This window comes from Cucurbita maxima, unplaced genomic scaffold (genome assembly GCF_002738345.1).
Source record: "Cucurbita maxima cultivar Rimu unplaced genomic scaffold, Cmax_1.0 Cma_Scf00025, whole genome shotgun sequence".
NCBI classification, from domain to species: domain Eukaryota; kingdom Viridiplantae; phylum Streptophyta; class Magnoliopsida; order Cucurbitales; family Cucurbitaceae; genus Cucurbita; species Cucurbita maxima.
In genome coordinates, this window is record NW_019272041.1 from 1,273,050 (window position 1) to 1,297,330 (window position 24,281).

The 24,281-nt window shown below is 36.5% G+C and overlaps 1 protein-coding gene across 1 annotated transcript in view; it reads left to right on the forward strand.

Moving 5' to 3' along the window:
* The first annotated feature begins 21,665 nt into the window (after positions 1 to 21,665).
* LOC111498514 (adenine phosphoribosyltransferase 3-like) overlaps positions 21,666 to 24,281 on the forward strand; it is a 4,648-nt gene continuing 2,032 nt past the window's right edge. Inside the window, exons 1-2 of the mRNA XM_023149802.1 lie at positions 21,666 to 21,969; positions 22,056 to 22,166. Of these exons, the coding sequence (XP_023005570.1) occupies positions 21,888 to 21,969; positions 22,056 to 22,166 (193 nt within the window). The 5' untranslated portion in view covers positions 21,666 to 21,887. The remainder of the gene's footprint in view (positions 21,970 to 22,055; positions 22,167 to 24,281) is intronic.

The following is a 24,281-nucleotide window of genomic DNA, read 5'->3' on the forward strand; positions in this document are numbered from 1 at the left end:
CCAACATTTTTTCATTTTCATTATCATGTACTACAACTCTGCTAGCGTCTTCCTTCATATCATATCATTTTGTCATATCGTTTATCATCTCATTTATCGTATCTTGCATGCGTATGTCGGGGTCATAACATATATCGTGTCATTCACCATATCATATCACGTGATATATATCACCCATGTATCGAATCTTAGTCATATCATTTCGTAAACACTTCATAATCATATATTTCCATATGCATATCCTAGTCATATTGTTTCCTAAACTTTTCATAATCTTATCATTCTTATACATATTATAATCGTATCTTTTCATGAACATATTTTAGTCATCATAATCTTATCGTTCTTATACATATTATAGTTGTTTCATGAACGTATCCTACTCATATCGTTTCATGAACTTAACTTAGCTATATCATTGCATGAACGTATCCTAACCATATCATTTTATCAACCTATCATAATCATATCATTCTCTATATCTAATGTAACCATATTGTCTTATGAACATATCTTAGTCATGTTGTTATGTTATGTTTATCGCATCTTTTTCGCATCCTATCTCAAACATATCATCGAATCATCATACTGTATGAGTTATCATCCATTTACATATCATATCATAATTATATCATTTCCTAAATAATTTACACATTAAATGTATGACACATGCACAACTACAGGGCATGTGTCAACACAAATCATTAAATTATAGTCATGTTGATAGTAAGGTCACTTACCTGATTAGCTTAACCCGTTGTCACTAATTTATCCTTAATGAAAGTTCGATTCAATCCTTTGAAATTCAAGCCGAGTTCATGACATGAGTTTTAAATTTCTCCAAAATTATTCCTCTAATTTATACTTTATGTGCTAAATTCCATGCCAAGAGGAGAATCTTTTAAAGTTTTTGAAATGTTTCTAAATGTTTGTTATAACATTATTTCCTTACAAACTTTTTAGAACCGTTTAATCCTTCCCATATCTCTTCTTTTCTCTATCTATGTTTTCCTTTTTTTACTTTTACTCCTATTCCTAATCTTTCTTCTTTATCTTTGTTTATTTTTTAAAAATTTCTGATCCTAGTTTGGGCCATTTTAATCCATTCTTACTTTTATTTTTATTTTTATTATTATTAAAAATGCTAATCCAGGCATATTGAGTGGTTCGTAATGAAAGTGCATCAAATGTTTATTTTCTCTTATAACTATCCTTAATACCTTTAGGTTAGATTCAATCTTAAACTAAGTCTCTCCAGATATCTATCTTTAAAGGGACGAGTATACACCATGTTGTTATAATTATACCAAAAACTAAATGTTGCTCCCATCTCAAAAGGCTAATACAATTAAACAAAAAGAGAGATGTTTCCATTTCCTTTTCCCCATCTCTTTATTACATATTGTTCATAATCTAAGTTGGTATTAGAATTATGTATATATTGTATCTTAAAGACAACTCTAAGCTAAGTCATTTGGCCTTCAATTTTGGGAGTACTCAATAATAGATACCATTTATTGTGAATCTTTGGATTGGGTATTATTTTGACCCCAATGTCCTCCCAAGAACTCAAATAAACATATCAAGTAAAAAATGAAATCCATCATTTCAACCACTTTTTGAGCTTATAAATAATTGATCCTTCACGCGTGCAATATGTTTCTCTTTCCAAAGGGATCTGAGTTGTAAAATGGCATTGTCCCATCTCTTGGTGTCGATATGCCTTGGCTAATATTTCATTAAACTATTACCATATGGTCACTTTTTGCATGGTGGGAGGCAGAGAATGTGAGAGAATCATAGCATATCCAAGTAATATATAGAACAATATCCCATTTCTACCATTTCTTTTTGTAAGATCTTCTTTATACATTTCATATACAATGATGCTTGTAAGTGACAGAAAAGGAAATAGTATATAGTATATAGTACATCTATTTGTGTTCGTGATGTTGTGATGAACTCGTTGATACCTGTTGAATGGGTGAAGCAATTTTGTTTTGTATAATGCATCGATCGAACGGTTTCGAAGAAGTTGAATCAAACGCATCATGAAAGTTAGAATGTTAATTAAAAGCAAATTCGTGGACAAAAAGAAATGCGAAAATGTTAGACATTCATAGGGTAGGGCACCCTAGTTGTAGGGTAACCCTCCCCCTAAAGTCCTAGCCTTTCAATTTCGATTATTGTAGGAATGATGGAAAGTTCTGAAACACTAAGGAGAGGAATAATTAAGCATTGTTGAAAGTGGGAAAGATAAGAACAATAGAGTATCAAATCCATGCTTCTAAAGTACTTAACAATGACCAAAGTTTGGTCCATAAGAACATTGGTTAGTGGGGAGCTCATTTCTTTTTCAACCATTAATTCTACAAGTCCCCACCTCTCCATGGTCCTTAAATTCCTCCATATACATATCAATATCATATTCCATGTTCTCTTCACATGTTAACCATGACACTCCAGCAATGGTAGGTTCATCTTAAAGGAAATCAAGTGTTGGAGTGTTTCTTTGTCCCCAAGTTTGATTGTTTATTTTTAAATTGCTTCCCACACTTTGAGGTACACAACTTTTTAGGAGATTTGATTATCAATACCAACTTTTGAAGGTACTATTATCAAATTCTAATCTCTCTTTCTTTCCTTGATTTGATTTTTAATTCCATACCTCTTTTCATTTGTAGTTTTGTAATTTATAAGAGTTGATGTTTTGAGTTAAAATGTATTCACAAAACCCTTAAAGATATACTATAGTAAACCAAACTTCAAGTTAATTCAATGTTTATTTCAACAAATGTATGGATGGAACGTCTTATCCATTAAGTTATACTCGAACTGATTAAGACTTCTTAAGCTATTCATACAGATTCTTTTAGCATACTTAGTTCTCACTTATATGGTTTTAAAAAAAAAAAATCCTAGGAGGCCACCCAACATAAAATTGTTTCAAACAAAACACGTTTAAATTTGAAATTCTTATAATTTAGTCAATAAAAAGGAAGATGCATCTTATTGGTATAAGTAGTAACTTTCAATTCTTTTAAACTTTTCTTAACCATCCTATACTAAAGATTGCTCTCATTCAGACGTTGTTTTTGTTTATTAACGTACCGGTCTAATTATTTCTCTTGTGTTCTATATCTATAAAATTCAAAGACCATCCATTGGTTAGCTTTTCACACTTGATAAAGTTTATTGGGTTTGAAATTAACATTTGACAAAGCTTTATTGATCGTTTCTCACTTCAATGATGATGGGAAATGAAAAGCTCAAGTGTTTGTGTAAAAATAGATAGCAAAATGAAAGAAAGTGGCATGCAAATTCCAATAGAAATGCTAAGTCACAGTCTAAAGAGTACTCTTTGAGAGTAAAAAAAGGACACCGACTAAGATAAAAGCAGAGAAACAAAGTGATTGATGAATGAGGCCCACATGCTGTCTCTCTGTCAGTGGTAATCACATGATTTTTTTTTAACTTCAAAAATTTGGGATAAAAACATTGAAAAAAAACAATAGTTAAACGATGAAAAATCTCTCTCCTTTTCAAGTTTCTCCCCAAATTTTATCTATTTCTTGTTGTTTGGCTTTTGAATCTATTCAATGATAACATGTTGTTAGTCTTGAGGACATGTAGGTGGTAATACCAGCAGTAGAAGATGATGAACAAAGATGAAGAATTTTCAATGTTCCTTAAAGGGTCTCGATATCTTCACAATTATAAGCATTCTTTGCATAAATTTACCTAATAACTATATGTCATAATGTGAAGGAAAAAAAAAACGCTTGAATCTACGAAGAAGCACGAACAACTTTATTTAGATGAATGGAAGTCCGGATTTAGCACCTATATGCCCCGACATCCCCTTGCGACATGGTTACATTACTTACTCTTCGCTTCTAAGAGTGAAAACTATCCCCACAAGCCAACACGGATTCTTTTGACATGTTTTGTTTTTACTCACATGGTTTCAAAGAAAATTTTAAGAAGGTCACCTAATTTAGAATTGCTCCAAACAAATCATGCTTAATCTTGAAATTTTTATGATGAAGTGTTACTGAAAAAAAAAAAAGTGCATCTTGTTGATATATGTGAGATCCCACGTTGGTTGGAGACACGCGTTTTAAGGGTGTGGAAATTTCTCCCTAGTAGATGTGTTTTAAAACCTTGAAGTTGACGGTCATACATAATGGGCCAAAGCGGACAATATATGCTAGCGGTGGGCTTGGATGGTTACAAATGGTATCAGAGCCAGACACCTGGCAGTTTGTACTAACGAAGATGTTAGGCTCTCAAAGGAGGTGGATTGTGAGATTCTAAATTGGTTGGAGAGGGGAACGAAACATTCGTTATAAGAGTATGGAAACTTCTCCCTAGTAGACGTGCGTGAGGTTGATGGCGATACGTAACGGGCCAAAACGAACAATATTTGCTAGCGGTGAGCTTGAACTGTTACAATATAGGTAATAACTTCTCATTCTTTAAAATCTTTGTTATTCATCCTATCTTCAAAATCGCTCTCATTCGGATGTAGTCTTGTTTCATTTAGATACCTCCACCGTCAGAACACAATGCCTAAGGAGCAAAATGCCTGAGAAGGCTACAAAGAATGGCTTGGCATGACGAAGAAGAAATGAGACAACAATGCGAGTGCCAACATGAAAGCACAGTTATTACAAATTGTGTGTTCAAAAGAGTGTAAGTGCCATTCAATGTGTAAAGAACATAAAATATCACAAACAGCCAAAGCATGAGTGACCCATATCATGTTTGCTACACAAACACAGTATGAAGGGGCCTCTTCTACCTCTCTTGTATACACAAGTAAACCCTTTTAGTACCCTTTATTGAAAGAAGGGGTAGCCATTTGGGCCAAAAGAACAACTACCGTTAGTCAGTCCTGTAGTTAAAAGAGGCAAGTTGCAAAATTCAGATGTCCTTGGCTGAGTTAAACTATACTGACTACTTGCTGAAGATTCCCTGCAGTCCAAAGAGGTAGCCTGCAACTTCAAATGTCCTTTGAAGCTATGTTCTTTGATATCATTGGTTGTAGTTGTTAAATTGAATGACTATCTCAAAGTGTATAAATTCACTTAAAACATTCGCCACGAATAAGAAAAAAGGGGTTACATTTTTTCTCTTGTTACAACTTGATTTTTCGAGGCTTTGAATTAACAATCGCGATGTAGAGTGACAACCCGATAATAAAAAGTAATATAAATTTTGCGTGAATTTAAATTCGATATAACATTTTAAAGATGGAAACAAAAGCATTTATTGAGTCAAAAATGTTGGTCAAAAGTTTATTACAAAACTGGGGACCAAGGTACGGGATAAAAAAAAACAATCAACAACAAAAAGTATAAAAAGGACTAATGCCGTGAGACGATTTTCCTTTGTGACCGCACAGCTCCCGAATGCTTCCCATCTCGACCAGCAATTAAATATCATTTGAAAAAAAATACGCCTAACCTACGATTTAGAAATATTAGACCTAAGTTTGCAAGTTATTGATGTTCTTGAGGTAGTTACTCATGTACATCACAAATCCAATTAGGAATTGGAAGTTGTTCAATCATTATGACGACAAACAATCTCTTGAACAACGTCTTTGAGTTCTGTGGTGAACCAATTTTTTTTTTTTTTTTTTTTTGTTTGTTCTCCTTTCCTAACTAGCTTACGTGGTTAGGATACATAGTAACTTAAGTTTGTTGTTTTCTGGTAGATTATAACTCCAAAAATAGAAGAGGGACTTACATCGGGTCTGGACCTAGGAGGGGTGAGAAGGGTCGATGATGGAATTGCTATCTAAGCACCTGAGGCGGAGCATCATCCACCCGAGGATGAGGCTAGAGAGTTGCCTCCTAACTCTAAAGACACACTCTAGTGGTCAACCAGTCGTTTGCAAGAAGCCTTCGACGGAACTAGAGTATGACAATTGAGTCCCGTTACTTACCGTGAAAACTAAAGACCAAATGAGTATCAAACGGGACCATAATTCCTACCCCGAAAAAAAAATGATAAAAATTAACTATAATTTTTTATAAGAATCGGTGTTTGTAGTTCATAAACAATATTTGGTCTCTGTACATTAAATTATTACTGGTAAAATCTAGACCAAAGTGTTTCACAAAAGAAAACAATAAATAATAATCCAAAAATTTCCAAACCAACCAAAAAAAAACCAATTGAAAACGTTGGAAAAACAAAAACATAGTTTACGTTAAGCCAATTTTTGTTTTTGCTTTTGTTTTTTCCTTTTCTTAAGGTAGTTGAATACTGTGAGTAACAATATTTCAGAGGCATCAGACATTAAATAAGAATATAGCCTAAAGAAGAAGAAGAAGAAGAAGAGAAGAAGAAAGCACTGGCAGTGGCAGCAGAGATAGATAAAGCACTATAATATCTGCTAACAGAATGCCTAAGAAAAGATGATGTTAAGGGACATAGCCAAAAGCAAAGGGGGGCCACAAACAAAGATAAAGGAAGCTGCAGCAGCGATCTTAAAAACCTGAAAAAGCTCCAACTGAATGATGTTTGTGTTACAGTATTTTGCAGTGTTTTTTGCAGAATGGAGAGGGCAGTACAACCCGTGTGCCATATAATTCAACTAAAACCAACCCCACTTTCTAACATGGCTTGCCCTATATTCTCCACTCACACAAAAAAATCCAACATGTGGCAAAATCACTAACACACCTATGTTTATGTTGTTTCTACCAAAGGTGGATTACACCTTCGGTTTGAAAGGGGAGTAGCAAGTTTAAATTTTCGAGGTTTCAAATCTTAGACGGTGATAAAAAATTTTTGCAACTTTAAAGCATTTTCATCCATTAGGGTGTGATTACAATCACATAGGTTTCATATGCTCTAAATCTAGTGCACAAGTCCATTGTCCTAGCATCACCTATTGCTTCGGCATAAATTAAGGAAGTTTTGGGCAATCTCACGCCCTAGATCTCATCCTTAGAACCTGCAATGAAGTGGTCCATCTTCATCATCTCTGTACTAGCCAATTCTTGTGCAAACCTTTTCAATCCATTGGGCACTAAATCGTACTTCTTGATCGTCTTCATAACCTATTTTGGTTTTGAAGGCTACCTAGTTCTTGAGCCTGGCTACTACTAGGTAGCACTTAATTAGGTAGACACCTTTTAATTGGGACTATGTCACTAATCCTTCTTCAATGTCGAGTATCTTCAGGGTGCTCTTCCACTAAAGTGTATCATGCCTCTCAGCATGTACATGGCACAATCAACTACATATCATATATTTGAAAGATCTTCTCTGTGATCTCTAACCACAGTTTTGTTGCGCCTTTGATCCCCTAACTTGATACCACATGACCAAAGAAGGTCACTACCAGAAACCAAACTCGTCACTTCAAGAATTTGGCGTACAACAGGTGTGCTCATAACATCATCCCCTCAAATTGTCCTTGTGAACTAACTCCATCTTGGTGTACACTGATATATAGTAAAAGACGACTATGAATACTTCGAGAATTTGGTGTCCAAATGTGGCATAGACCCTATAAAGGTTTGGAAGATGATCACCGGGTTCTAGTGTTGCAGATCTTTTGGATGACAAATCTCATTTCGGGGTGAACCAACTTTCTGTTCTCATGCTTAATACGCTTACATAGCCCCATCAATGAACATCATGTATCTTTGTTCGAGGCATGACCTCATCACATCTCATAGTGGCATCTCGGTTGAACACATCTATGTAAGGTTAACTGGTGACCCTTCCACAAGAAAAATCATACAACCAACATCTAGGGGAGCAACCCCGTGTGTGTGTCTGTCTGCTACTCAGTTTACCCATGTGGTCACTCACCCATCTCAAGGCAAGTTTATAGTACAACAAACCTGTTAAAGGGACCCTTGACTATTTCCACACACGATAGTAGCACCTAATTGCCTCGACAAGCTACACTATCTAACCTAGGCTTGACTTGATGATACCTATACTACTACCACTAGGTAGGGCATTGCTAGTGCTAAGGGTGTACCGGAGGAGATAAGGATGTAGAGTCTCTATAAATTCCATCCTACTACTACTGGGTATGTTAAGCTTTCTTATTCGTCTTTGTTGTGGAAGTCCATTAGGTTCTTAGGGGCTTTTAAATAACTTAATTCTTGTCTCAAATGAGAATGCTTAAGACTAACTTCACAAGCTAATCCCTTATCTGGGTGTACATGTACATGTACCGACCTAGGCCAACATGTAAACCGCTCTCCCTATAGCACCCTAATCTTAACATAGTTTTGTAGTGTATGCTTGTTAGGGAGATATTCATATCGATCATCTAAAGAACAGAACACATAATTTAAACATCACCTTTGTGAATGTTTGATTAATCCACCACACCTAAATGGTGTGAAAGTTATCTTATTTATAATCAAATAAATTACAGGATATGAAAATAGTAATAAATGGAAATAACAATAAATAGAAAGATACCTATGATAATAAGGCAAATATCTAATATTTGCCTTATAATAAAATATCAAATATAATATATATGGTAAACAATAATTTATTACTAAATATCCTTAACACCCCACCGCAAGCTAAGCGTCGGATTTAAACGAACGTGAAGCTTGAATCTGAAAAATTCAAAGAGGTTGAGAGACACTTTTCATGAAGATGCTAACAACCCGGTTCTTGGCCATAAAAAATTTGCAGAGGGATCGCCGCTCAGTGGCGATGCTGCCTTGGCTTCGGCGAGAATATGTCTAACCCATGAAGAGGGATTGTCGCTTAGCGACGATGCTGCCTTGGCTCTGGTGAGAATATTTCTAACCCCAAGAAGTAGAAGGGGAAACCTAGAGCAAGGGACAAAGACAATGTTGAAGCCGGAAGAGTCGCCACATTGGGCGAAGGAGCCAATTTTGGCGAGAAGGGCAGTCGGAAGAGTCGCCTCATCGGGCGAAGAAGCCAATTTTGGCAGGAAGGGCGGCGGCAACTTGGTTGGCGAATAGTCCAGTGCGGCACCCAGATTCCGAAGGTAAATCTCTGCAAAAGGTTGATAGGTTTAGGTTAGGGTTTATGTGAAGGATGAAGGTTGATTGAGAAGAAAATGAGAGAGACTATATTGGCCAAGGGGAAAACCGATGAATTGGAAAAGGTGAGGTTGTATGTNCAGAGTATGACGAAAGGTGATTTGGAGGTCAATAGGGTGGAGCCGAAGAGTAATCAATCGGCTCCGACTACGGCAGCCATGAAGACTGCCCCTGCGGCGTCAAAACCAGCAGGGGTGGTGGAGAAGAAGATTAGAGGATTCAAAAGCCATTGAAAAGAAAGGATCGGGGTTGTTAAACCGAGAGGGCTCTGATACCATGTGAATGTTTGATTAATCCACCACACCTAAATGGTGTGAAAGTTATCTTATTTATAATCAAATAAATTACAGGATATGAAAATAGTAATAAATGGAAATAACAATAAATAGAAAGATACCTATGATAATAAGGCAAATATCTAATATTTGCCTTATAATAAAATATCAAATATAATATATATGGTAAATAATAATTTATTACTAAATATCCTTAACAACCTTAATCATATTTGGAAGCTGAGGAGATCTATTGGATTTATAAGGTGGCTACATGACTTAACATGGACTTCTAGCTCTAGAGTACTCTATTTTGACTCTTCTAGTTTTTCTTAGTCGGGAAGTATTAGGGTTTAGACCCTACCTTATGGCTACTTATTTGGATAATGCGTGTCTTCCCTAGCTAACTTTTCCGCATATTAGGAGCTTCAAAATTTCTAAATTTTTTTTAGTAGGTCATTATTCAAACCAAATTAGGGTTAATATCAAAATCTGAATGAAAAAATAGTCTAACCGAGGTGGAACGAGTTGAAAAACACCTCTCACGCATTGTCACACGTCTACTCGCGCTAGATCCCATTGTGTTTTTCCTCCCATTGATCAACACGTGTCTTCTCACAGCAAGTCGTGTTCCTCTCTCTTTGCTCAGCGCGTGTCAGCTTCCTCTTCACGCCTACATCAACGAGTTTTAGCATTTTTTAAGCTTCGTATTCTCTATCATTTATTTTTTTTTTTTTTTTTAGTTTTCATAACTTTCTTTACATAATTCAAATGAAATTAATTCCTTCACGGTCTTAATCCATCTTTACAAAAATATTTTCCTCATAATTTTTAACTTCCAATGATTATGGTACTATCATACCTCTAATTTGACCAATTTTTCTCAAATTTTTAATATGAGTTATGTTTTGTTGAGTTAATAGATCCAAAATCCTTCGACTTTTCGTCCCTTTTAGAATATTCTTGTAGGGTTTCCACCAACATTAAAGTATTGAATATAGGGTCGGTAGGTATGAAATTGATATTATTTATATATAAAATCAATATATATCGAATGATGCTCACGAATTATGAAGTTGGTATGAGCCTTGTGGATTCTATGTACAAAGGTGGTACACGTGAAATTATGTGTTTAAAATTTGATACACATCTCAAGTATATGAAAGAATTAGAATTTAAGGTCATTATTTTTTTTGTACGCATGAAATTATGCGTATGAAATTGATCCACATCCCAAATATATAAAAAAGAATTAGAATTCAAAGTCACGACTTTAGGTCCCACTATTAACGAAAGTCATGTTTACAGATCTATGCAGTCGGTTAGAGTCGCAAACAATTAAACATGCACGCATGAGCGATGTGTGTGGTTAAAGAAGCTTAGATTTCATACGAGTTGTGTTCAGTTGGTGATGGCGAACCTTGCCTAAGGTTTGAAGGAGCCACAAAGTCGGGGGGAAAATGTGAATGAGGCTTAAGTTCCCCTTAAGGCTTGTCATGAGTGTGTCGAGATCATGACACTGCATGGTTGAAGACATACAATCGTAACACATGGCATATCATGTCGAGGTATTATGTATCACAAGATATAGAATTCACAATAAAATCCATAACACAACAACATAAATATCTCACAGCCTAACCTGCAATTTAACATAACATAAAACATGTCATGTCATAACATAATATACATGTCACATAGAGGGCCACAAACACTCGTGGTTCATACTTCATTCAATACACGACATAATATACATATCATACATAGGGCCACAGAGAACGTGTGGTTTATACTTCATTCAATTCATCCAACTACGGCAACAATGAAGTCATTAGGCTGAGCTTGTGCACGTGTCTAGAGACGAATGGGTCTCGGGTTGTGCGAGGGTTGCTAGTGTATCATGGGCCGCTCCTCCGTTGGGCCGTGGGCGCCTATGTCTGCAAGACCTATGCGCGCGTTGGAAGCAAGTCTCTGCCCACGGGTTGGAGTGGAGTGGGTCGTGCATTGGGTTGGTTGTGGATTTGGGTTGGCTGCATGTGGGTGCTAGACGCAGGCCGAAGATAGTATGGGTCATGGAAACCTTGACCCCAATTCTGCAATTTGGGCAACCCATCCGTCGAGGCTGAGGTTCGGATTCTGAACCTGTAGTGTACGAAGTATGTTTAGACTTTTTATATCAATTTCGTCATTATAGCTTGATTTAATAATTTCATCGGGCAATTACATGAAGGACATTATCAACTATTGACACGGGATACATATATTCTTTTCTAGTGTATCATGAGAGACGACTAATGAACTAGATATAACAGTACGGGTTCAGTTAGATTTGTTGGTGACAACATAGAAATTTAGTAGAATTATTTGGGAGAAGAAAACTTTGTATAACTAGGAAGGAATGCATAATTGATTTTCTATTACTTCCACCAATGTCTGTGACATTCCTTAATACTATTCATTATCCAAAAGTTATGCACCTAATTAATTAGGAATTAATGAACCTACAAGTATCTATTCTATACATGTATAAATGACCCTTCAACACATATATCTATTACCGTCGTATTTTGTTACTTCTGATTAAGAATTTCAAGCATCTTTCTTAACCAAATTTCTTGGCACGAGCATGTTGTTGCTGCCACAAACTCTGCTTCTGTAGTTGAGATTGTTACCATATGTTGCTTCTTTGAAGACCAGCAAATAGCCCCTGAACTCATCATGAAAATACTTCCTGAAGTACTTTTACGATCATCTATATCACCTGCATAGTCGCTATTTGTATAACCAACCATCTTCGAATCATCTCCTTTCTTGTAGAATACCCCCAAATCAAAAGTTCCTCTCACATAACGAAGTATCTTTTTTGCTTCATTGAGATGTTTTTCCGTTGGATGCTCCATGTAGCGACTTATCATACTAACCGCATATATGATGTCTGGTCTTGTTGAAGTTAAGTACATCAAACTTCCTACAATTTGCTTGAAGTACCTATTATCAACCTCTAGCCCTTCAATATTCTTGTGCAACTTCAAACCCAATTCTGATGAAGTTCCAAATATGCACTCATCAATTTTAAATCTTTCAAGTAACTGTTGAGCATATTTCTTCTGACAGATAAAGTTATGAGAAGTAGTTTGAGTAACTTGTGCTCCAAGAAAATATCTCATCAAACCAAGATCTGTCATTTCAAATTCCTACATCATACTCTTTTTAAAAAATTCAAACATTGCCAGTAATATTAAATCATAAACATATAAGCAAATAATGAGAATGTTGCCTCCCTTTTCAATTTTTACATACAAAATGTATGTTCATATGGGCATTTAGTGAATCCCATCTTTTCAAAATGAGAATCAATGCGACTGTACCATGCTCTCAGAGCTTGCTTCAAACGTACAAAGCTTTCTTTGACCTATTCACTTTTTCCCCTTACCTTTTTGAACAAAACCTTTTGGTTGTTCCACATATACCTCTTCTTGAAGCTCTCCATGTAAGAAGGTCGATTTCATAGTTGATAAATAGACCATGATTTTTGTGCTACAATAGAAATTATAAGCCTTATAGTATCTTGACGTGCTACTGGTGCAAATATCTCCTTATAATCAACTTGATACTTCTGCTGGTATCCTTTTGCAACTAGACGTGCCTTGTACTTATCCACCTCACCATTTTCATTCAACTTGGTTTTGAAAACCCATTTTACGCCAATTGTATTCTGCCCTTTAGGAAGATTAGTGAGCTCCCAAGTCTTATTCTTCTCTATTGATTTGATTTCGTTATTCATGGCTTCTCTCCATTTCTTCTCCTTTACAGCTTCTTCATAGACAATTGAATCACTATTCATAAAGAATGCAAAATAAGCACTATCACTTGAGTCATAGTCCATCTCATAATCAATTATTCAAGTTGGTCTTCTTCTTCTTCTTGGATTTCTTTGACTGTGATCATGATCTTCCTCTTCTACTGGATCTTCTTGCTGAGCTTGTGATGAGCTCTCTTCAGGCTCATAGTGAGGCTGAATAGGGGCTTCAGCTTGTTCTTCTTCAAGATCTACGAGAATCTGCTAATTCACAATGATCTTTTCTTCTCATGTCCAAGTATTCTTTTCGTCAAAGATTACATCGCGGCTTACCACCACCTTCTTTGCCAAAGGATTATAGAGCTTGTATGCCTTAGAAGTCTCGCTTACTCCAAGGAACACACACTTCAAACTCTTGTCCTCAAGTTTCTTCCTTTTCTCGTCAGGAACGTGTGCATATGTTATGCACCTAAAGATTCTAAAGTGGTCTACTGCAGGCTTCCTTTCGCTTCATGCTTCTTGTGGAGTTATATCTCTAACAGAAAAAGTAGGGCTCCGGTTGAGAATGTGAACGAACCACACAACAGCTTTTAGCTAGAATTCCTTTGAAACTTCTCCTTTATTTAGCAAACTTCGAACCCTGTTGAGAATGGTCATGTTCTTTCTTTCGGCCACACCGTTTTGTTGTGGTGTATATGCTACTGTCAACTGCCTCCTTATGCCTTTTTCTTCACAATACTTAATAAACTCGTTCGAGCAGAACTCTCCACCTCTGTCAGTTCTGAAAGCCTTAACTCTTCTTCCAGTTTTCGTCTTCATCATAGCACAAAAATTCTTGAAGCAATCAAAGGCTTCTGATTTGGCGTGCAAGAAATAAGTCCATATTTTTCTACTAAAATTATCGATGAGGGTCACGAAATATTTTTTGTTACTATTTGATGCTTGAGAGATCGAACCACATATGTCTGAATGAATCAACTCCAAAACTGCTCGAGCTCTTTTTGATTTTCCAGATGGAAAAGAATTTCTTTCATACTTTGCTACTACACAGCTCTCGCAAATTTCTGTTGGAGGAGTGATGTTTGGCAACTCAGTCACCATCTTCTTTGAAGACAACGTCTTTAATCTTTAAAGTGTAGATGATTATACCTAAAATGTCAAAGCCAGTTGGTATCTTCTTTCTTCACCATCAAACTTCTAGCTATGATATTTAACGTCAATGGATATAAGCAGTTGGTGGTCATCTGCATCTTAGCCATCGATCCTCTTCTAGAATCATAAATCTCACATTCATTATTTTGGAATGTGATCACATACGGTTGTTTTTTGACCGGCAGATAATCGACAAATGAAATCCTTTTCCGTGAGAGGAAATCGTTTGACGGGGATAGAGAGGATAGTTGTTGGAAGAAAATAAAATGACAAAAAAATAAGAGAGAGAGAATTGCAAAGCTTAAAATGAGGTGATGTTTTCTTCCCAACATATTCACCTATTTAAATAATTAACTATCCTACAAATGGTCGGAGAGTGGCCAACTAAATCTGTGATATTCGAAATGGCAACCTAAAAAATTGGTAATCCATTCGACGTGTTTGTCAAACGGTTAAAGGAAGATATTTAATTAACTAATTAAAACGTGTAAATTTAAATAAGGAAACCTCAGGCTTTTATCTAACAATCTCCTCCTAAAACCTGTGGTATATCTACCTTATTATTTGAACTTCGATCTTTGAACGAAGTTCCTCAAATTTTACCCGTGCCAGAGACTTGGTGAAGATGTCTCCAAGCTGTTCCTCTGTTCGGATGAAGTCAATCTTGATAAGGCTCTGATCTGTACACTCCCGAATGTAATGGAACCTGATCTCTATGTGCTTGTTTCGGTCGTGCAAAATCGGATTCTTTATCAGGGAGATCGTAGCTTTGTTGTCCACATAAAGCATTGGTGGATCGCTTTCTCTTCTGATGAGTTCTTCCATCAGAAGCGCAAACCAGACCCCCTGTGTTACTGCCGTCGAAGCGGCAATGTACTCTACTTCGCAAGAAGATAAAGCAACTACCTTTTGCTTAGTTGATTGCCAGCAGATCGTGCCGCTTGAGAGGAAGTAAATCATACCGTTGGTGCTCTTATGATCATCAACGTCACCAGCCATGTCACTATCACTATAGCTGGCCAGCTTAAGCTTCTCATTTCCTCTCCCTGCGCAGTATCTTACACCCCAATCTCTGGTTCCGGCTACATAGCGCAGGATGCGCTTGACAGCCACTAGATGCTCCTCCCTAAGTGCTTCCAAAAACCTACTCACGTATCCAACGAAATAAGCAAGATCAGGGCGAGTGTTTATCAGATAGCGCAAACTCCCGACAATACTATGGTAATTGGTGGAGTCGATTGTCGTCGTAGTGCCATCCTTTCTCAGATGGAGTCAGGCCTCCATTGGCGTCCTTGTAGGGTTATTGTCTGCTAGCCAAGCAGTATCTAACAGCTTCTTTGCGTACGCACTTTGATAGATGGTGATGTCGGCAGTACTCTGTTGCACTTCGATGCCGAGGTAGTAGCTGAGTACGCCAAGATTGCTCATCTTGAAGTTCTTTGACATCTCCCTCTTGAATCTTCCGAGGACTTCCATGTTGCCTCTAATGATTATGAGGTCGTCGACGTACACTCCCACGATCAGTTGCTGCTCATCGTGACCGTGCGTGTACATGCCATGCTCAGAGGCACAGCGCTTGAACTTCAGTGACAGTAGGACACTGTCGAGCTTCGCGTTCCAAGCTCGTGGTGCTTACCGAATCCCGTAGAGTGCCTTGTGCAGGTTTGTCGGACGTAGACGCTCTCCTTCAGCTCTCCGTTAAGGAAAGCAGACTTCACATCCATATGGTGGACCTCTCAAGAGCAATGTGCCGCAATTGCTAGCAAAAGGCGGACGGATTCTAACCTTGCCACCGGCGCAAATACCTCTTCGAAGTCCACTCCTTGCTTCTGGATGTAGCCCTTCACCACCAGATGGGCCTTGTGCTTCACAACTTCTCCCTTCTCGTTGCACTTCAGTTTGAAGACCCATTTGAGCCCCTATGGCTCGGTGTTCCGATGGCATATCCTTCATACTCCATGTCTGGTTTTTGGTGATGGATGTCATCTTCTCCTGCATTGCCTTCAGCCAGCACGGCTTCCTTTCTGATTCGGCGAAGGTGTTCGGTTCATCTTGCACTGATGGCATGCAGTTTGGCCACTTCTTCGAGCTCGCGCGCTGCCAATCCAGGTGGTGCACCTGCTGGCGGCGGTGGAGGTTCCTGATGCTGGGCTCCTCCTTCTTCCGGCTCGGTGACGAGGTACTCCACCATGAATTAATTTGGGTTGAGGTCTGCCTCAATCACGTCGTTCCACTGCCAGAAGGTGCTTTCGTCGAAGATAACGTCGCGAGACACGTGAGCTCGCCCCCCTACAGGATCATAGAGTCTGTACGCCTTGCTCCCGGGTTCATAGCCGATGAAGACGACCTTCAGCCCCTTTGGATCGAGCTTGGGGAGGTGGAGACGCGCTACCTTCATGTATGCGACGCAGCCGAACACTCGAAAGTGATGTACAATTGGTTTTTTGTCATGCCAAGCCTCATATGGCGTCTTCCCATCAAGGCTTCGGGTTGGCGATCGATTGAGGAGATAGATGGTCGTCATTACCGCCTCTCCCCAGAATCTCCCAGGCATTTCGACCGTCATCAGCAAAGACCTTGCTATCCTGACGATGGTCTGATTTTGGCGTTCCACTACTCCGTTCTGGTGGGGAGAGTAGGGTGTCATTAGTTGTCGTTGTATACCAAACTCATCACAGTACTTACCGAAACTTGTTGAGGTGAATTCTCTGCCCTAGTCTGTGCACAGCACTAGTATCTTCCTCCTGCATAGTACTTACCGAAACTTGTTGAGGTGAATTCTCCGCCCTAGTCTGTGCGCAGCACTCGTATCTTCCTCCCGCATTCGGCATCCGCTCGCACTTGAATGTATTAACCGCCTTTGCCGCCTTACTCACTTGCAGCAGGATCAGCTACATGAAGCGACTTTTAGGAAGAGGTTCGGCGTTCCACCACTCCGTTCTGCTAGAGGGAGTAGGGAGCCGTTAGTTAGGAGGAAGAGGGTGTACTGCCTGGGGTCGCTGGCTTGATGGCCAGATATCCATCGGCGCGGTAGGACGTTCGAGATGAAAAGGGGGTGCGCCTCTGTTTGCAAATGAGGCACCCGTGCACCATCTCTCCTTGTGTAGTTTTTCTAGAGCAAAAAAGTTCAAATGCTCGTACCTTGCAATGCCATCTCCAAGATACCTCCAAGACCGAGATGTGTGTATTTTTGCACTTTGCATTTTCTTCTACTCAAACTTGAGACTTATGGTTGTTAGGTCAATGCTCTAACCACTTGAGATATTCAACTTGACTATTGATAAAGTTGGCTCTTCCGTAATGATATACCACCGATGGATTGAACTTGGCTCTGATACCACTTTTGTTTTTCGACAGCAAAATAATGGGCAAGTGAAATCCTTTGACAAGAATAGAGAGGAAAGTTGTTGGAAGAAAATAAAATTGCAAAACAATAACAGAGAGAGAATTGTAATTTTTGACTTTGCTTCTCAAAAATTCACCTATTTAAATAATTAACTATCCTAAAAATGGAGTGGCCAACTAAATTGTATCATTTCCTTCAAAATGATCACCTACAAAGGTAATCCATTCGACGTGTTTGTCAAACGGTCAAAGGAAGATATTTAATTAACTAATTAAAATGTGTAAATCTAAATAAGGAAACCTAAGGCTTTTATCTAACACATACCCCTTTTCTTGCAATTTATCGATACTAAGCAAGTTGGCCTTCAAATCGAGAATGTAAAACACATTAGAAATCAACTCTACGAAGCCATTTCTAGTCTTGATATCTATCGTTCCTTTCCCCATCACTTGGACGGTTGCATTGTTGTCAAGACAAACAGTAGTACGAAAATTTTCATTCAGAGTTGAGAAGAATTTTTTACAACCTGTCGTATGGTTGCTGCATCTAGAGTCTACGACCCACACACCTTGATCTGCAACCTTCATAGCATGGAATGACATTAACAATGTTTCTTCTTTCTCTTTTCTCCACAAAGTTGGATTGATCTCTTTTCTCCTTTTGGAGCCTGGTATAGAATTCATTCTTGTAATGTCCAAGGCATCCACATATGCAGCATTCCACCTTAGACTTGTCAAAATGTCTCTTGTCTTTGTTATCATAATCGTCTTTGACTAGATCTGCTGACCTATAAACATCTCCACTTCTTTCTTGATTGCCTCTTCCACGATCTCTGCCTCTTCTTTTCCCTCTACCTCTGGAGCTTGAAGTTTCACCTGGTGTGGATATCTTTAAGGTCGTCATCTCCTCTATTGCACTCGTGCAATTAAGCTTCTGCTCATGCACTAGCAAGGAGCTTTGAAGTTCATCTATTTGCATCTCTTCAACATTGTTTGCTTATTCAATAGAACATACAATGGAATCAAACTTTGGAGTTATTCTTTCTCGACCGCCTCTTCCACGACCTCTGCCTCTTCTTTGCCCTCTACCTCTGGAGATTGAAGTTTCACCTGGTGTGGATATCTTTAAGGTCTTCATCTCATCTATTGCACTCGTGCAATTAAGCTTCTGCTCATGCACTAGCAAGGAGTTTGAAGTTCATATATTTGCATCTCTTCGACATTGTTTGCTTCTTCAATAGAACATACAATGGAATCAAACTTTGGAGTTAGAGATCGCAAAATCTTTTCTACAACTGCAACATCCGTGATTGAATCACCATGCATTCTCATTTTACTTGCAAGACTCATAACCTTGCCAATATAATCATTCACCATTTCTCCTTTTTGCATTCAAAGAATTTCAAAGTCTCTTCTAACTGCTTGAAGTTGAGAACGTTTTACTCTCGTTGAGCCTTGATACTTCCTCATCATTGAATCCCAATCTCTTTGGACTTCTTCTAAAACATTGTTTCCAAGATAGTCCGATCAATAGACTGGAATAAGTAGTTCTTGACTTTCAAGTTCTTCAACTTTAATGCTGCCAATCGTTGTTGTTGAATAGCTAAAGAGTACCTCGCCTTCATTTGGATCTACATAACCCGTCTCCACCATATCAAAGAACTCCTTTGATCTGAGAAATTTTCCATCAACATCGCCCAATGATCATAGTAACCATCAAATCTCGGGATGACGGGCTGAACGTAGTTATCAACTTGTCTTTCTACTGTCATTCTTGCTGCTGCAAGATCGCTCTGATACCAGTTGTTGGTGACAATAAAGAAATTTGGTAGAATTCTTTAGGAGAGAACTTTGTATAATTGATTTAATTTGTATATTAAAAATAGGGTCACTTGTAGAATTCTTTGGTAGAGAACTTTGTATGCGAAGGAATGCTTAATTGATTTTCTACTACTTCCACCAATGCCAACATATATATATATATATAGGTAATTTGGGACATTCTTCAATACCATTCATGCACCTAATTGATTAGGAACTAATGAACCTACATGTATCTATTCATACATGTCCTTGTCATGTATCTAAACATGTACAAGTGACCCTTCAACACATGTATCTATTCATACATGTATCTACAAGTGACCCTTCAACACATGTATCTATTCATACATGTATCTACTAGTGAGCCTTCAATAAGATTAGATTGAAAAAGTCTTTTGGACAAGCTTAAAATTTCGGGTTGAATGGGTTGGTTGACGGGAGCCATCTTCACACAACTCATAACTCAACTCAACTCTCTATTTTTGGGTTGAGTTGTTGAGTTATTTCTTTTTTGAAATTATTAAGTTACCAACCTCAAATATTTTAATATTGATAATATAGGCTAGGTTGGGTTGGGTTGATAACCCTATTTTTGAGAGTCATATTGACCCAACCAAAAAATGTTAACTCAAACCTACCCAAATTTTAATTCACAGTTCACCATTCATATATATCCTATCTATTTATTTATTTATTTATTTATTTTTGTATTTAATGTGTTATGAAATATCATTCTATGTACGTGAATTTCAAATTTAGTCGAGTAAATTATATTAAAAAATTGAGAAAAAAAGTTATACCTAATGAACCAAATGTTATTAAACGTGCATTATAAGATAAGATCTAAGCTATAAATATTATATTACAACATTAAAAAAAATGTTTTTATAGCAATATATATAAGCTATAGCTTCCTTCTATTATAGCATCCATTATAGCTATAAAAATTCTCAAACTTTTAATAACGTTGGTTGTCACGACGTATGAAAAACACTATAAAAAAAAGTCTATAATAGTTTTTTTTCATAAGTTTTCGTATCCATTATTTCTTGTAGTGTGTGCATGTGATTGCTATGTGAATGCAATGATTATTATGCATCCGGTAGAACTTGACTATGAGACCTCATACCTGCTTTAAATGAAATTGGGACAATTATGAAGATTAATTGTACCACCAAAGGCACATGTTCGTTTATCTCTTGTATTGATTCTTAGTCGTAGGTTAGTTGGCCAGAGTTTTAGTTTTCAGGACCACAAGCAAGGTGGCCATGGTACTAGTCGATCATGTTTTGGATTTGGCCACAACCTCGTTGATCAATAGGTTGGTTGACATCTTTTTAAACCGTTTCGATTCTTTGATTTATTTTGTATATATTTTTAAAATGTGTATCTTATTTAACTCCAATAGGGTGGTTACTTACTGAGTATTTTTAATATTCGATCTTTTTAAGGTAAGAACAAAATCGTGACGAGAGGAGTGATTACTAGTTGTCATAGGAGATTACCATCATCGCAAACTGAGATATTTGTTTATGGATCAGCTTTCAGTTTCTTAATGAATTTAGATGGATCGTGTACTTGAAACGTATTTAAAGGAGTACCCTATACAAATCTTATTTATTGGAGTTTGTAACTTATATTTTTTTCGTTTTTCAAGATGCTTTCAAATAATGATCCATATCGAATTTGGGTCGTAGAAAGTAAGTTGGTGTCATAGTATGGTTACCATATATATGGATTGATATTTTTCAATAAAAAAAAAAAACATACAAAATTCTAAAACCAAAAACAAAAAAAAACATGTTTTCAAATTTGTCTTTATGTTTTAAAAGTAGAAAAAAAAAAAAAAAAAAAAAGTAACTTTTTTCTTTTGGATTCCATTGGGCAATAGGTATAAGAGACAATGAGGATTCCAAGAAAGAGCATACTATATAAAACTCTCCCCCTCAAACCACGTGAAATTAAAATAAAATAAAATAAAATAAAATATATTTTTTAAAAATCCATAATTCGATCTTTTAAGTAAAAGATTGAGTTTATTCCTAATTTTAATTTATTTATTGTTTGAAAATTAATTAAATCTACAAATATTATTTTATTTTTATTATTTATTAGGAAAAGCTCAAGGTGTTTTCGAATAATTATTAATTTTAGTTAAATGTGGAATAATATATGTATTTATTTTTTATCTTCTCTAACAAACTAGGACAGAGAAATTCTCTCTTTTAAATTGTAGTGCAGAGAGAACTGCCATCGCTCGCGCTCTCTCTCTCTCTCTCTTTCTTCACTTCCATAGTCCTTTTCTCTCTCATCCATCACTGTCACCTTTTTCCTCTCTTCCAGTATATATTTCTCTTATAGTTCGTCCTACAAAGCGCACACACACATACACAGATTTCGTTTCTTCAGGCTTCTGAGACCAGACCAATGTCGGCCATTAAAGACGAAGATCCTCGCATCAATGGAATCCGAACTAATATCCGCGTCGTTCCTGATTTTCCGAAGCCAGGTTTAATTTCTTCTACTTTTTGTTTGTTTTTCATCTTCTTCTCTCGATTTTTGAGGTTTTTGATCATCTATTTATTACCGATTTAGGTATCATGTTCCAGGACATTACCACTCTGTTGCTTGAACCGAAGGTCTTCAAGGATGCGATTGACATGTTCGTGGAGCGATACAAGGGGAAAAATATCACCGTCGTTGCAGGTAACGAAAATAAACACAGATTCTCTCTTCCTACTCGTTTTGGCTGCAATTTCTTTTCTCGATTAGGAGTTTAGGATTTAGAAGCGGTGTTCATCATAATCCGTGCCGATTGTTTGAGTTTTTTTTTTTTTTTTTTTTTTTTTTTTTTTTTTTTTTTTTTTTTTTTTTTTTTTTTTTTCGTATTTGAACGGTTGAGGAGGAATCGAGAGGAAATCGTGATTCTGTCAGTGTGTGTGTGAGATCCGATTTGCATGGATATGATTGTGGCCCCTTGATGGAGGTCTGGATAGGGCCGCCAGTGCCTTGTTCTGTTCGTCGCGACTACAAATGTGGATTTCTACGCCTTGCGATTCTATGCCTCGTCTATTTCTCTTCGTTTGTCATCTTCTTTGAATTGCTAGTTGTGTCCAATGATGAAGATGTTGATTTTGTGAACGATTTTGCATTTTCTCTCCATTGTAACAATGGAATTTAATTGAGATGTATTCAAATTTGAAAAGCTAATAAAAAGAATTTTAAAATAATAATAAATAAACAAACAAAACAGAAAAAGCTGCAATTAGTTTTTTCTTTTCTTTTCTTTTCTTTTTTATATATTTTTTAAGTTTTCTATTAGATTAACTCTTTTAAAAGTTTTTCCATTTTTTCTATTGTTTTTAAATCTATAAAAATTGTTTGGATGGATTCTTTTTGTTACTGTGAAATCAATTATTTTCTTACCTGTTAATTTAAAATTAATAATTGCTGCACATTTAATTGAGAAAATATCACCCAAAAAAATTGACAAATTCTTTTTCCAACATAGGAACTTGTTTGTTTTGTTTATGGACATATTATGGAATGGGCCAAGAATCAGCTTATTATTTACATATGGCAATCTCTAATTTTGTATTTTTTTTTTTTTAATATGGGATTTTATATGATCTTGAAAATGAATTTATCACGAATTAAAATTAATTTTAAGAAATAAAAAAAATTAGTTTCCATTTTTCAGTAACTTCAAGCTTTTAACATTATCACACTTATTTCTCCAACATATTACCAAAATGATTGAAATCAACTTCTCCTTTATCATTTATCACCATCGCTTCAAAGTTCTTACATTTTCATGCTATTCCAGTTTTTCCATTAATATTTCAGACAAATCTTGTCTATTATTAACATAATTCGCTCGTTGGTCTTTTTCTTCAGCTTTTATCATTAGTTCTTCTCTCTCTCTCTTTCAAGATGTTGAAAATATAGACTTACCTAATTAAAAACAACCACAAGCTTTTCAATTTAGTTCCATTATTTCCCCATCATAATACATGAACATTGCATCTGTTCAACAAAGCTGTTGAATAATAGTGATCCATTATAAGACTCAAGTTCATATTTATTAAAGCCGAAGCAAGTTCGTTATGTGGCTATCTTCCTTTCTTCCCCACCCTTATTATTTCCACTTCACCAACCGCAGGACCATATTTCTTTTCATGGGTTATTAGGATTTCCACTTCCTCTTTCTGGTCCATAGTGGTTGGGTTTTTTAATATTGATATAGTTAAAGTTCTTATTTACTCAGCTTGGTGATTTTAAATGGCATTGAATGTGAAGACGTGTGTGTGTGTACGGACACCTATAGTTTTGTTTACTCTTAAGTTATATAAGTGTTGATATAATTCAATACATCATAACCCATTAACTTAAACGACCAAAATTTTAACTCACCACAACTTTTGAAGTGAAAAGGTCGAGATCTTAGTTTTTCTTGTGTTTCACTTGTGTGTTAATTGACTTGAGTTTGTGTTAAAAAAATTAGGCTGCTCTTAACTGTAATCATGTGGAATCTGGTTTTAGCATATGTATTGAATTACCTAATCTTGAATCTACTTAGAATGCTGGAGTCTTAAATGGGATATGACTGTTCTATAGTTGAAGTCAAAGTTCATGTATGATTTAGATTGAACGGCTTATTTTGTTGACTAAGAACTATTGGTAAGATTTAATCAAAATATCGGCATGGTCCTGTAATAAAAGAAGACTTGAAAGTCAAAATAATTGTTGTCTTCCCTTTTTTGTCTGATGGGTGTTTTTTTTTTTTTTTTTTTTTTTTTTTTTTTTTTTTTTAAATAGTTT